A 15,331-nucleotide genomic window follows, 5' to 3' on the forward strand; every position below is an offset into this window, starting at 1 on the left:
GTCAACGACAAACCCCTTTAAGAAAGCTCAAGAGCTACTCTGATTTTATTTCGTTCTCTTCCACTGGCGTTTCAGCCAGTTTCCGGTGAAGGTTTACAGCACCATCATATCAAGGTGCAAAGCAAGGATTGGGAGCAAGAAGTGAGGGTTTTCATTTTCTTGGATCTATCATCAAGTTGGACTTTGTCTCCCTACGCGAGTACTCTTAGTAAGTTGAAAATGTAATGCCAAAGTTGTTACGTCGTACTCGCTTTTGCACCCGTTACATGTGAAATCCGTTAGCCTTTTCAGAGTTTCATAGAGCAGCAAAGTCTCGCCTGTAATCTTTTTCAATCTCAGTCCTCGTTTGGGATGACATCTATATAATTGAACAAACTCATTATGCTGCTGGTGACGAATTAATTCCTAGTAGGAAAGATATTGGGCTATGAAACTTCCTACCAAGGACAATAACGAGCAAATCCCGAGAAGTTTAACGTAGTTTTCACCGTGATGAAAAGGAATCCTGATGGTCAGGAAAGAGGAAGATGCCGCTGAACGCAATGATTTCTAAAGTGTATGCAACATCAATGGTCGTAAATCTTTCGGTGGCCCTGAAAAGGATGTTATGGTCGACTCCTCATCCACGCTGACGACGAGCTCAAGAGGTGGAAAGAACATTTCACCACTGTTCTTAACCGTATCGCATCCAGTGAAGTTCCGCCTCTTGTAGAAGAAGTGGTTAGTCACCGCAACATGCGGAGACGGTTGGTTCCTCCAAGCGAAAGAGAAACCATCTTGGCCATCGATGCACTCAAACGGAATAAAGTCATTGAGTTTGACGTTTTTCCGCAAAATCATTCATCGTATCTGTAGTTAGCGCAGATCTGCTACTTCCACTACTTGAGAATTCGAGACCTTTCTCTAATAGTGGAAGAAGGGGATAATCGACAAGGTTCCAAAGAAGGACACCCATTCTGAGTGTGGAAATTGGAGTGGTTTTGCGTGCTTCCTGCCGTCACAAAGGTAATAGCTAAAATAATCCCAGAACGCATCAAGGAACATCTCGAAAAGTTGATCGACAGAGAGCAGGCTCGTCTCCGCTACTGCTCTTCCTTCATCAATTTCGGAAAAGCTTCCACAGCGGGAGCAGGGAGTGAGAGGAAGACTAACAGCTTTTTTTAATTTGTGGGTATTTAGCTCAAAAAAAGGGGTCCGTGGCCCACAAATGTGGAATTGATCCAGTCCGACATCAACTGGATGCGGACTTAGGACTTCCTCAGTCCTCAAACAAAAATTAATAGCTATTATCGGAGCGACATATGATGGCGCTAAATGTCACGTGCTGCACCGAGGTAGAGCCTTAGAGGATTTCGAGGTCCAAAACGGAGTCCGCCAGGGTTGCATCTTGTCACCGATATTATTTTTTCTTGGTATCAGTGACGTTCTTCATGCTGCCTTGTCTGGAGGACGCGGACGAGTTTAATTCAATAATGACATCTTTCTTTAATTCCCTAGACTACTCTGATGACATCTGTTTTCTCTCTCACCGGGTCATGTACCTTGATCAAATGACACTGGATTTGGAAAGAGAGGAAAATAGAGTTTGACTGAAGATAAACACCAACAAAACCAAGACTCTCAGTCTTACGGATCATCGCAATCTCCCTATCTGCATTAATGGGCAGAGCATCGAAGGTGCCGATCAATTTGTATATCTGGGAAGCGTGGTTTCAGCTGACGATGCGTCGTGAGGCGAGCTGAAGGGCATTTCAAGGAACCGTGAACAATGGCGCGTAGGTGTGGTTGACGCGCTTAACACCACCAAGGGGTAAATGGAAACTATATATGTAGCAGTAGCGCACGGGAAGTGACCCCCACTGTCACTCAAAAATTCGCAGCCTCCGCAAACAATTGTCTGCAACGTATCACGGAAATACGCTTACCTGATACTATTTCAAACAAAGAACTCTTTCGACGCATAAGCCCGACACCCGTACACGATGTGATGGGAAAACGGAAATAGCCGTGAATAATAATAATCGTTGGCGCAACAATCCATATTGGATCAGGACCTTGAAGTGTGTTAGAGCACTTCATTCAAGACCTTAACGGTACACTACAGTACACTGTAGGAGGCAATGTGGTCAGTATTGCGCTCGCCCGAGATTATTACCCTGTTGCTGACAATGGCTTGCAATCCCAAGATGGCCAACGAGTGAGTCGCCCCCAAGGGCACTTAGCGCAGAATAGTAAAGCAGTGTGGGCATGTCGGTTCAACAGGCTGCGCAGTATGGTTCATCTTAGGAGAAAAAATCCAAAAAAGCGATACTTCACCGTAGACGGCTTAAATATGAAATTCCAGTTAAGCAATATACTACTAACTATTAACATGTATTCTACATGATACCAAATACATGTAGACCCTAAATACCTTTTCTGGGAGCCCGCTACTCTCTCTCAACATAGAGTTTTGGTTTGCTCGCTCCAACACTTCAGAAAATAGTTTAATGCAATTTTTTCACCACTCTTGTTCTTTTCAGGAGTTCGACGCATTGCAGCACACCACTGGCTAGTTATCCAGAAATGTGCGATGCACTTCTCACATAAGAAATACTAAATCGAAGGGATCCATAACATGGTTTTTTTCTACACAATACAAGAAGTAGTCCTTATCATCGCTGTGGTATTTCTTGCACCTAATCTTGGGTCAAATCAAAGGTTACATGATTTTTTTGTAGTCATTGAACAAGAAAACTTGTGCCGTATCAGGCATCATATCAATTTCTTCAGCAATATGAACTGCAAAAAGTAAATAAATCAAAATCAAATCTATTCTAATCCAAACGTGTACATACATTTCAATCAAAGCAATCATTTTTGCCTAACATATACCACCACTTTTCAATACGAAACGGCGAGAGGTTTCCGTTAATAAAACCTCGTTATACAAAGAATTGTCAGGCTCTAAGCTTTTTGAAGGAAGAGAGATTCTTTCCCCGTCAAGACCAATCTGCAATATCCAAGTGCCAAGTGCCAAGCCGTGTGACCCTTCAGACAAATGGATCGTTCGTTCTCTGGTGTTTTTTATTATTATTTTTATTAATTTCGTTGCCTCGCGCACAGGGCGGTGGAGAAAAAGTCCAGGCCCGGGTCGATAATTACTTAGAGAAACTGGGGTGAAAATTATTCAGACACTCTCATTACCCATTTTTTCATTGAAATTTCTATTCTAGGCCATTAAAAAAACCCCGAACACCGGAAATTCTATCCAACATGCATAGAACGCTTTGAACGATAACGTATTGTGGGACACTTTATGGTACTGAGGAATTTACTGCTACTACTTCTTTTTTTCGACTACAGAAAAAGTATAAAGTAATTAAAACAAAAGTATTCACTGGGATCAACATTCATCAATCTTTTTCTTTATTGCCTTCCCATTAAGCAAAACATTTTATAAATGAAAATTCAACATTATTTTTCACAATTATAATTATGGTATTTAGACTAGAACTCGTATCGATAAACTTTGGCTAACAATTGTTTCAAATAACTTTTCCGCTTCTTGCTTTTGTGCGCAAACTTATGCCCAGACCTACAAAGGGGGAAAATAAATTCAGTAAATCAAATGAAAACTACAATTGCAGTCAACTCACCCGTATGGTATAATCCCAACTACCTGTGGACAGAGCAGTTCCATCCGGAGACACTTGAACACATGAAACTTTATTTTCATGTCCATAAAGAAGACATACTCGCTGAGACTTCAATGTATCCCAAATATTAACGGTATAATCGTTATATCCGGCGAACAACAGTCGACCACTCACTGAGAAGTCGACTGAGTTAACACCGAAAATTATACTCTCCTTGGAATATATTGCGATTTCTTTATCAGCGCGCATGTCGAACAAACGACACTGGAAATAAAGGATCCCTAAACATTTTATCCCCTTTCGATTTGAAGCAGAAATCTTACCGTGCTATCATCCGAACCGGTTGCAATAGCATCTCCACTTGGATGGAATTTAACGCTATTTACATCCGACTGATGTCCTTCGAAAGATTGAACTACATGGCCAGAACGCATATCCCATACGAAAGCCATCTTATCACAACTCTACGCAAACATTCATTTTAAAATACGCAACGGAACCAAAAATTCAAGAAAGATACTTACCCCTGAAACGAATGTATTTCCAGTTTCACTTGGAGCTAAGTCTAACGACATAACATCACCGGTATGTCCATGGAAGCTCTGCAAAAGTTGACCTGATTCGACATCCCATAGGGCACATGTAGAATCCCCGCTGCCAGTTAAAATTTGTTGATCGGAATTGGGAAAGGTACAACACGACATGTAGCTAGTATGAGTACCGACTGTGCGTTTCTTTGTAGACATATCTTCATCTAAAGTTATTGGGTAGACGGTGACTTTGTTGTCTAGTCCGCTGCAAGGATTATAATAAATCTCAATGCATTATACACTTAGGATAAGGTAATAAAAGCTGCAGTTAACAGTCTTCACATTTTTACGTAAGGAATCTTGATAGTTATAATGTACTGGCGATTTCGCTCAGCAGTACAAACAATTCTCCAAGCACTGCCTACAAAATAACTTGCAGACGCTGACATGATCTCAATTTATAAAACAAATTAATAAAATAACCCTCGACTAACTAACGCTCAACAAAATTTCCATCTTTTAAACTTTTTCAATCAATAGCAGTTCAATTGGGGACGAAACTATAGTAATGCTTTGGAGAGAATTGAGGCTATTGAGGGATTGAATGAAAATAAACGTCAAGCCTAACGAGTCATCATCATCAAATAGTAAGTTGAAATTAATGTCCATGTTTTTTTTACAGTTGGTATATAAGTTGAGTTGGCTCCCATAGCTTACACGAAAACACAAATGATAACGGACTGCGGACTATTCAATTAGCAGGGTCACACGAAATGGTTGTTGGAAGTACCTGGTTTGCGCGGAAAGCGGTCCACAAACATACGTGGGCCTCTCCAGACGGGACCACTTTCAACCAAATTGACCACGTGTTGATCGAACGCCGCCACCTCTCAGCCTTGATGAATGTCAGAACATATAGGGGGGCCAATATAGACTCGGACCACTTTCTCGTTGGTATGGTGCTCCGAGCCCGAATAACAATACCACCTAGAATCCCCTCTGACAATCAGGTGAGAGTGAACACTGAAGCTATCCACAACACAACCCTCCGCGACACCTATAAGAGGGAAATGGATGCCGCAATAACCGCAGTCAACAGAGGACCTGGAGATGAAGCATCAACAAATGATCTTCACAACCACCTGAAGAACGTTATCATGGATACGGCCACAAATATACTTGGCCCCAGCCGTAAAAGGAGTCGGAACGGCTGGTTTGACGATGAATGTAAGCTAGCAACGGAACGGAAGAATGCCGCATACCGAGTAATGTTGCATTCTCAAAGAACGCGGGCACGCGCAGAGACTTATCACGAACTCCGTCGAGCGGAGAAGCGACTTCACAGACGGAAAAAGGAAGCCTGGGAGAACCAACAAGTCTGTGAACTAGAAAAGTACAGGGAGCAACCGCACCAGGCGCGGAAGTTTTACCAACAAGTCAGCAGGATGAAGCCTTATACACCTCGATGCTCATCCTGCCGAGACAAAGAGGGAAATCTGATTTCCGACAGAATGGGCATATTAGAGCGATGGGTTGAGTACTTTGATGAGCTACTGAACAACCAGAACATCGGCGAGTTGGAGGTCCCGCCAACTGAAGACGACGGACAAATACTGCCACCACCAAGTTTAGGAGAAACAGTCCGTGCATTTCATCGGCTAAAAAATCATAAGTCGCCAGGAGCCGATGGAATTACAGCCGAATTGGTTAAATATGGAGGCGACCAGTTACACCACGTGGTTCATCAACTTGTGCTCAAGGTATTGGACAGCGAATCAATGCCTGACGATTGGCAACGAGGCATTATCTGTCTCATACATAAAAAGGGAGATATCACACAGTGCAGCAATTATAGAGGTATCACGTTGCTGAGTACCATCTATAAGATATTCTCCACTATCTTGCTAGGCCGGATAGCCCCATACGCCCAGAACATCATTGGCCCATACCAAAGAGGCTTCACTCCAGGCAAATCAGCGACAGATCAGATTTTCTCTCTGCGGCAGGCGATGGAAAAACTGTTGGAATATGGACAGCAGTTGCACCATCTGTTCATCGACTTTAAAGCCGCCTATGATAGCATAGCCAGGGTAAAACTGTACATGGCCATGAGAGAATTCGGTATCCCGACGAAATTAATAAGACTGACTAGGCTGACCCTGACCAATGTGCGAGGCCAGATAAAAGCAGCAGGATCACTCTCAAGACCATTCGACATCAACAACGGTCTACGACAAGGGGATGCGCTATCATGCGTCCTCTTTAACCTGGCCCTCGAGAAAGTGATCCGTGATGCTGAGGTGAATGCAAGAGGTACGATCCTCTTCAAGTCCACCCAACTACTGGCCTATGCTGACGATATCGACATCATGGGAAGAACCACCCGAGACGTACAAACTGCCTTCATCCAGATCGAGCAGGCGGCGCGAGATCTTGGGCTGCACATCAATGAAGGCAAGACCAAATATATGGTGGCAACGTCAGCACCGAAGACGAATCAACCAACAACATCAAACCGCACTGGTCAAACACAAACACGAAGAAGAATAAGGATAGGAGAATACAACTTTGAGACCGTTGACAATTTCTCCTATCTAGGGTCGAAAATCACAACCGATAACAACTACGATGATGAAATCCGCGCACGGTTGTTGTCAGCCAACAGAGCCTATTTCAGCTTACAAAGACTGTTCCGCTCGAAACGTCTCACCATAGGGTCAAAGCTCTTACTGTACAAGACTATGATCTTGCCAGTCCTCATGTATTCCTCGGAAACTTGGGTTCTTAGCAAGAAAAATTGCGAACTCTTGGCCGCGTTCGAGAGAAGAATCCTCCGAAGAATTTTTGGCCCCCTACATGAGGATGGACGATTCCGTAGCCTACACAATGACGAAATCTATGAGCGATACCATGACCGTCCGGTTGTGGATAAAATCCGGCTCAATAGGTTACGGTGGGCGGGTCACTTAATCCGTATGGATGAGGATGATCCCACCCGGAAAGTCTATAAGGGCAATATCTATGGTAGAAAAAGAAGACGAGGCAGACCCTGCCTAAGATGGAGCGATGGTGTGGGCCAGGACGCCAGACAGCTTTTAGGGATATCGAATTGGTGGACCTCGGCGCAAAACCAGGATGTCTGGAGTTCCTTATTAAGGCAGGCCTAGACCGGATACCGGTTGTTGCGCCGTTGATGATGATGATATAAGTTGAGAAAAGAACTAGGTGTTTTTCCTTATCCTGTAAATATTTTTATTTTTTCCCCCAGATACAATTGTTTCGGAGACCCCGTGCCTCCTTCCTCAGTGCTAGTACCTAATTAGTTAACTTATCTTAAACTACCCCTATTTATATCGAAGCTTTTTAGTTATACGCTATAATTAATTTACTGATCCTACCCATATTTCCCACATCATCGCATCATCAACGAAGGGAGGCAGGTAACCTTATATCACGACTAAGGAAACTGTGCAACGACCCTGGTAAAAAAGCTATGCAGCAGGTAATAATAAAAAAATAAAAAGATGTGGGAAATATGGGTAGGATCAGCACCATCAGTCTCCAATGTGCACCTTCCAAAGATTTCGCAATGTTATGATGACCGGAGTGCACAGAACTCACCATCTCTCCATCAACGACACCAGAGGATCTGAAAGTTGCCTCACTAATGTTTCTTTTGTAGCATGGACAGAACCCTGTCGTAGATCGGGTGTTTTAACTCGAGAACCCCAGCCTCGCCGCCATGCCCAGGATCGGTTTTACTATGCAATCTAGGCGAAGCATGCTCCATTCATCAGTGCTAACGAGTTGTTAGCACTGATGAATGGAACAACTGGTTCCCGAAATATCGGTATTTGCAAGAATAAATATTCACACCAACGAAAAAGAAACAACAAGTTTTTTTTTATTATTTCAGTCGCATTCGTTGTTAGATATATGCTTAAAAAAGATATTCTTAAACACCGAATCCAATCAAAGCTATGCCCTCGGTTTTGGGGCCGAATCTGAAGTCAAGCGCTGTCTTGAACTCGAAGGTAGCGGTACCTGATGACTTGAAATGCCATTTTCCTTTTCGCTTATTAATAAAAAGCCAACTTTTTCCTCCAAAACAAATTGCGCTAGCAACTCATGAGCGAATGCATTCTGATGCATGTTTTAAGATTCATAATAGCCGTGTCCTAGTCCTTTACAATGCCGCCCTTAAGGTCGAACAGCGCCCCGAGCCAACCGTATGAGCAAAAACACGATTCCTGCACGGTGCGCAACTCTCTCTTTAGTTGTATGCTTACGCTTTGTGATCCATCTGCCCTGCATTACAGCTCTTGCTTAACTTTTGCTTTTGAAGGCTGTTGAAACGATCGAGAGAATTTCTGCGAAAGCATTGATGTATCCGGATAGCTGAGTGGTTAGGGCACAAGGCACGTACGGAAGGTCGCGGTTCAAATCTCACTGGTGTCAGTGGAATTTGTATCATGATTTGACGTTGGATACCAGTCGACTCAGCTGTGAATGAGTACCTGAGTCAAATCAGGGTAATAATCTCGGGCGAGTGCAATGCTGACCACATTGCCTCCTCCAGTGTACTGTAGTGTATCGTTACGGTCTTAAATGAAGTGCTCTAACTCACTTCATGACCCTGATCCAATATGGATTGTTGTGCTAACGATTATTATTATTGATATCCATTACTACGCAACCGATAGCTCTACTACCACATGTTCATACTATCAGATATGCTCTTCGACATTAGAGTCTTAGAATTGAATGACACCACAGCCACCAGCCTGTTATTGGTCATTAGCCACGAACGGGACACCTGGGTGAAGTTGCCAAATCTCCCATCAGGCGCGCCCCTTCGTGCGGATAAGAGAACGTACGGTGGATGCGTTATGGGCATGCACATGCACGCATCAGGAGATGTGCGTGCACGGGCATGCCTATGCGCAGGCCGGGTAGGGTAGGTAAACCCTCGCCCGTGGATAAAGATCGGCTATGGGGAGGACACCCAGAAATCAAACCAAATATGGAGGACAAGAAGTCTAGCTTTTTCACGGTGTAGGACTTCATGTCGACTTAGGGAGCAGATATCTCTCAAGAGATGCTTCAGATGCCTCGATTTCGGTCACTTTGCAGCAGCAAAGGGAGAACGGGAGTAGATGACCGGCACGGTGCAGGTGATGCATATAGGCATATAGAAGGGAGCTGAATCGTAAGGCTAAATGGGGTTGATACAAATGAACCTCAAGCATTGCGAGGCAGCTCAAGACTTCGGAAGTCATCGATCTAACCTACCTCAGTACCTCGTTGGCGAGAGGGATGGTCTGGCGGGTGAGTGAGCACTATACCCACAATGATCATCAGGCCATCTTTCTCGACATCAGGAACGGGGGAGACGACAGTCGAGTGAGCATCAAAAGCGGAAAAACAGGATACCCAGCTATCCACTGGAGCTTTCGAGGAAGACACATTCCTTTCGGCTTCGAAAGGAGGTTACGATCCGAGGGGAACGGCGCTGGAAAAAATAAACCAGTTATATCAACGGATAACTGAGGCCTGCGACTCTACAATGCCGCGACGCAAGTTCCATCACAGTAGGAAACCAAACTACTGGTGGAACCAAGAAGTCGCGCTGTTGAAAGCATCGTGTCTCCGAGCAATAAGGCTTTGCCAAAGGACCAGAAGGAAGCCAGTACATTAGCAGTCGGGGAAAGAATACCGCGATCTTCGAAGTAGCCTTAAGAAGGCTATACAGAAAAGTAAAAGGAATTGCTACAAGCAGTTGTGCCTTGAAGCAAATACGAACCCGTAGCGCGCTGTTTACAGCGTTGTAATGAACAAGATTCGTGGACAAAAATCACCCCAAGTGACGTGTCGTCTTGACTAAAATAATCGCAATTCTTTTCCCACAACAAGAAGAAAGCGGACCTCACCCAATGGTTCAACAGGACGTCTCCACAATCCCTGGGGTGACCGAGGAAAAAATACGGGAAATCTGTGGACAATAAGGCTCTAGTATTGGACGGGATTCCGAACAAAGCCCTGAAGTTGGCTGCTAAAATCAGGCCCGCATGGTTCATAAGTACATTTGAATCATGCATGGTTGAAGGAGTGTTTCCTGCTCAGTGGAAGGGACGAAGGTTGGTTCTGCTACCGAAGGCCCAAAAACCACCTGGCGCACCCTCTTCATATCGCCCTATCTGCCTGTTAGACACCATGGGGAAAATGTTGGAGAGGGTAATATACAACAGGCTGCTTCCGTTCGTCGAGGTAGCTGGTGGTCTACCGGAGCGGCAGTATGGGTTTCGTAGAGCGCGGTCCACGATTGATACCACTTCAACGGCCGTGGACCTGGGCCGGGGGGCATCGGCCGCTGGTAAATACTGCGCGGTAGTAACGCTGGATATCAGGAATGCTTTTAACTCGCCCAACTGCGGATGGATTAAGGGCACCCTGGCTAAACTGGGTGTCCCTGGTTACCTAGCTCGGATAATCGAGAGTTACCTTTCGGAGAGACTTCTTTGGTACGAGACGGACGACGGACCGAAGGAATATATTGTGACAGCAGGTGTTCCCCAAAGCTCCGTACTGGGGCCCCTGCTGTGGAACATAATGTATAACGGAGTGCTCGTCACGTGTCAAAGGAGTCAACATTGATTGGTTCAAAGGAGGCAACATTGATTGGTTTTGCAGGCACCCTGGCAGTGGTAGTAATTGCGAAAGACCACCAGGACATGGAACTGTATGCAAGTGAAACTATTCATTTTATCAAAGCATGGCTCCAAATGACGAAATTGCACCTTGCGAAAGATAAGACGAAGATATTACCAATCGCAGAAAAAACAACACTATCAAAATTCCCATTGGTAATCGATCATTAGATACCTGGGGGTTATGATCGATGCCAAGTTGAGTTTCAAAGGGCACCTGGACTATAATAATAATAATAATAATCGTTGGCGCAACAATCCATGTTGGATCAGGGCCTTGAAGTGTGTTAGAGCACTTCATTCAAGACCGTAACGGTACACTAGGAGGCAATGTGGTCAGCATTGCGCTCGCCCGAGATTATTACCCTGATTTGACTCAGGTACTCATTCACAGCTGAGTCGACTGGTGTCCGACGTCAAATCATCAAATTCCACTGCACCTGGACTATGCTCGCGAAAAGGCAGCAAAGGCTAGTTCATCTCCAGCAAGGATAATGCCAAATATTGGAGAGCCAAAATCTAGTCGCCGGCTGCTTATCGCAGCGGTGGTGAAATCCATCCTGCTATACGCGACTCCTGTTTGGGCGTGCGCACTGCATAACACAACGAACCAGAGAAGGGTAAGTTCGGCATACCAGCCAATCGTGCTGAGGGTGTGCAGTGCATATAGAACGGTATCAGGTGAATGATTTCCTTGGATCTTCTAGAGAATGAGGCACACTGTCTCTACCGGAGAAGGAGGATGAATCCGACCGAAGTGACCGCGGGCTTCCTAAAAGCCACTAGGAAGAAGCTGTACAGGAGATGGCAGCAACGGTGGGATAATTCCGAAAAGGGCCGCTGGACCCATACACTGATCCCGTGTATTGAGAGATGGGTCGAACGCAAGCATAGAGAATTAAATTACTACCTAACGCAGTTCGTTATGGGACACGGTGGATCTTCTTCTTTTTCTTCAGCCTTTGTCCCGTTCACAAGCGGGGTCGGCTCGCCGTGATCGGCTTCGCCATTTGGCTCTATCGAATGCCTGATCTGGGTGCAATCTCGAGGCTTTCAAATCGCCATCCAGCGTATCAAGCCACCGTTGCTTAGGTCTGCCTTTTGGTCGTTTACCATCGACTTCGATGTTCAGACCAATCTTGGCAAGTGAATTCTCGTTTGCACGAACTGCGTGACCATACCATCGAAGACGCCTCTCTCGCAACTTTTCCACGATCGGTGCAACCCCTTAACGATCGCGGATATCCTCATTTCGGATGTGATCTAAACGTGTGACGCCACTAGTCCAACGTAACATCTTCGTCTCCATTACCGCAAGACGCCGTTCATTGTCTTTTATGGTCGGCCAACACTCAGAACCATAGAGAGGACTGAACGGACGACATTGCGGTAAATTTTAGATTTGAGACGTTCATTGATACGTCGATCACAAAGGACACCAGTTGTGGAACGCCACTTCATCCAGGTTGCGTTAATGCGTGAAGCAATTTCATAACGCAGTTCTCCATGGGCTGAAAGCGTTGACCCGAGGTATTTAAATCGCTCAGTTCTGGGCAGATCACTGCCGCTGACAGTGAGTGTGCCTGTTTCATGTCGGTCGTCAAAAATTCAGTTTTGTTTAAATTCAATCTGAGACCATGTTGCATGAGGCGATCATTCCATTTTTGAACAAGTTGCTCGAGATCATTTTTGCTATCAGATACAGGAAGTATTTTCATCGGCTCGGAATGGATGATCCAGGCGGAAATATACACCATAGACAAATGTGCCTCCTTTAATCTCCAAAGGGACTACAGGGAGCAGAACATAGCTATTCTCACCGATAGCCAAGCAGCGATCAAGGCACCTAGGTCCAACCAGGTGAACTCTAAACTGATGTGGGGATGCCTTGAGAGATTGAATACACTCAACTCGTCCAACGAGGTCTGAATACTTTGGGTTCCAAGCCATGCTGGGTTGGAAGGCAACGAGGCAGCGTACGAACTAGAAGAGGAACTAGGGGGGTAAGGGGTTCCATCCCGGCCCGGAATAGAAATTTTACTGAAAAAAGGATACCAGGGAAACCCACACAATTTTTACACTAGGGCCCAGTTATCCATAAATGTTCACCCCGCTCTTGGAGTTTCTCTTTACGGTCCTAGGAATGTTTGCATAAATCCTAGAGTAATAAGCTATAAAGGATGCATCAGACGCTGATCGAAAAGCAAAAAGGACTCCCAGGTAAGATTGACCGATGGTTGTCAAAACTTTAAATCGATGTTATATGAGTAAGTCTCCATATTATTGATTTCATTAATAATCTTAGTCTCATCGATAATAAGATAGAAGTAATTAGCTGAAAATAAATTATGCGACCAAAATGCGCTCCACATAGGAGAAAGTAAAAAAATACCAGATATTCCCGGTAAACGCTAATTACATCTAGCAATTTTGCAATTACATTCAATTAAATTTCTTCTCACAATCACCGCCACCAGTTCAAATCTCGAATAAGCTACTCACCCGCAAGCAACTAAATTTCCAGATGGTGCATAGGCACAAGCCATTACCCAAGTGGTGGGCATAGTAACTGCATGTTCTTTATTCGTTGTAAACGCATCCCAGATGATCAGTTTACCATCCTGCGAGGACGAAACGATGTGCCGTTTGTCGGGGCTCCAATCGGAGCACAACACCTTGGCCTGGTGTCCTTTCAGCACTCTCCTCGGCTTAATGTTTATATACGTAATCATTTCCAGTCTCTCAGCAACCGTGGACACTGCAGATCAAATTTAAATGAAATACACCATCAGGAAGATCCAGAAATATGATATCTGCGAAAACTTACAGCTGACATCATTCAGTTTTGCTCGCTCCTCCTCCAGCTTAGCCTTCAGCGATTCCGCCTCCTTCATCAGCACCGCGATCTTATCGTTTGCATTGTTCGGATGTACGGCTGCTGTCTCGGACATATTTTCCTCGATTAAGCGAATTTTGATGAAATGTACCCAACAACACTTTAACAATAAAGAGTATTTCGATGTGAGCCGAGTTGTGCACAGAGTTCACAGCAGTACAAATCGATAATTCGCTGTATGTATACTAAACAAATCAGAATATAAAATAGGATAAACAAATTGGAAATCTGCACAGTGATGGCAGAGACACCTGCAATGAGGAAATTATTGGTTTGGAGACTTGCTAACTAGGAAGTGATATCTGGGTAGGAAATGACGTTTGGGAAATTCGAATTTGCAATTTTCGGTTGGCGGAAAAAGTAAGTTTGCTTCGTTTTGATTTATATTTACTGCGATATTGTTCTAACACATGAAAAATCGTTTGATATTTCAAAATCCATTCATTTGCACGTATTTATGCAGTTACATTTGGAAAAGTTATTGTGTTTTGGTTCATTCTTATTTCGCGTATTATTATTATTATTCTGTTAAAAGAAAGTCGCACCGTGTCCTTAAAGAACTAACCCTTTTACTGGTTATAGTGTACCTATTGATCATAGTATCTCAAGCAAGCCTATAACCGTCAGGAACGTTAGTATGTTCCGTACTTCCAGATCTTTTAACTTTGCATCTGGTATTAAGTGCCAGATGCCTCGACCTACCTTGCACAAGTGCCGGACACTGTATAGAGGTTTCATCACACTCCTAACAAAACCTGCAGGCAATGGCCGTAGATATCCATAGCTTCCCTAGGTGATAGTTCAGCCGACAATGACCAGTGAGAATTCCCACTATGATTCGGAGGTTCTTTTTGGTGAGGTTTAAGCAATCCTTTGTGCGCATGGGTTCGTATACCCCAATAAGCACCCTGGACTGCTCCATCTCTGGTAGGCCCGCCCCGGCTATGCACTCTGCGTTTTCGAGGCAAATTTAGAAATATAAGCCTCATAAACGTTCACGCCCCTACAGAGGAGACTGCAGAATCGGAGAAGGATACCTTCTACGAGGTAGTTGAGCGGACCCTCGAAGCCTGTCCCAAGTATGATATCAAAATCATACTTGGAGATTTCAACAGTCAAGTAGGGACGGAGCCCGTATTCAGGCGATACGTCGGCTCCCATAGCTTACATAGGGATACTAATGATAACGGATTGCGCATTATCCAGTTAGCAGTATCGCACAAAATGGTTGTTGGAAGCACCTGGTTTGCGCGGAAAGCGATTCACAAACATACGTGGGCCTCTCCAGACGGGACCACTTTTAACCAAATTGACCACGTGCTGATTGAACGCCGTCACCTCTCAGCCTTGATGAATGTCATAACATATAGGGGGGTCAATATAGGCTCGGGTCACTATCTCGTTGGGATGGTGCTCCGAGCTTGAATTACGGCACCACCTAGAATCCCCTCTGACAATCAGGTGAGAGTTAACACTGAAGCCATCGACAACACAGGCCTCCGTAACACCTATAAGGGGGAAATGGATGCCGCAATAACTGCAGTCAAGAGAGATTTTGGA

General features: G+C 44.6%; 1 protein-coding gene across 1 annotated transcript; it reads right to left on the reverse strand.

Annotated features, from left to right (window-relative positions):
- Positions 1-3,375: 3,375 nt before the first annotated feature.
- LOC119654567 (guanine nucleotide-binding protein subunit beta-5) lies at positions 3,376-14,091 on the reverse strand. The gene is made up of 6 exons (XM_038060017.1): positions 13,703-14,091; positions 13,378-13,633; positions 4,163-4,433; positions 3,962-4,102; positions 3,639-3,902; positions 3,376-3,577 (listed from the first exon to the last, which is right to left on the reverse strand). The coding sequence occupies exons 1-6, from the start codon at positions 13,824-13,826 to the stop codon at positions 3,566-3,568; spliced, it is 1,068 nt and encodes a 355-aa protein (XP_037915945.1). The 5' UTR covers positions 13,827-14,091; the 3' UTR covers positions 3,376-3,565.
- Positions 14,092-15,331: the final 1,240 nt, after the last annotated feature.

Source organism: Hermetia illucens, chromosome 4 (genome assembly GCF_905115235.1).
Source record: "Hermetia illucens chromosome 4, iHerIll2.2.curated.20191125, whole genome shotgun sequence".
Taxonomy (NCBI): Eukaryota; Metazoa; Arthropoda; class Insecta; order Diptera; family Stratiomyidae; genus Hermetia; species Hermetia illucens.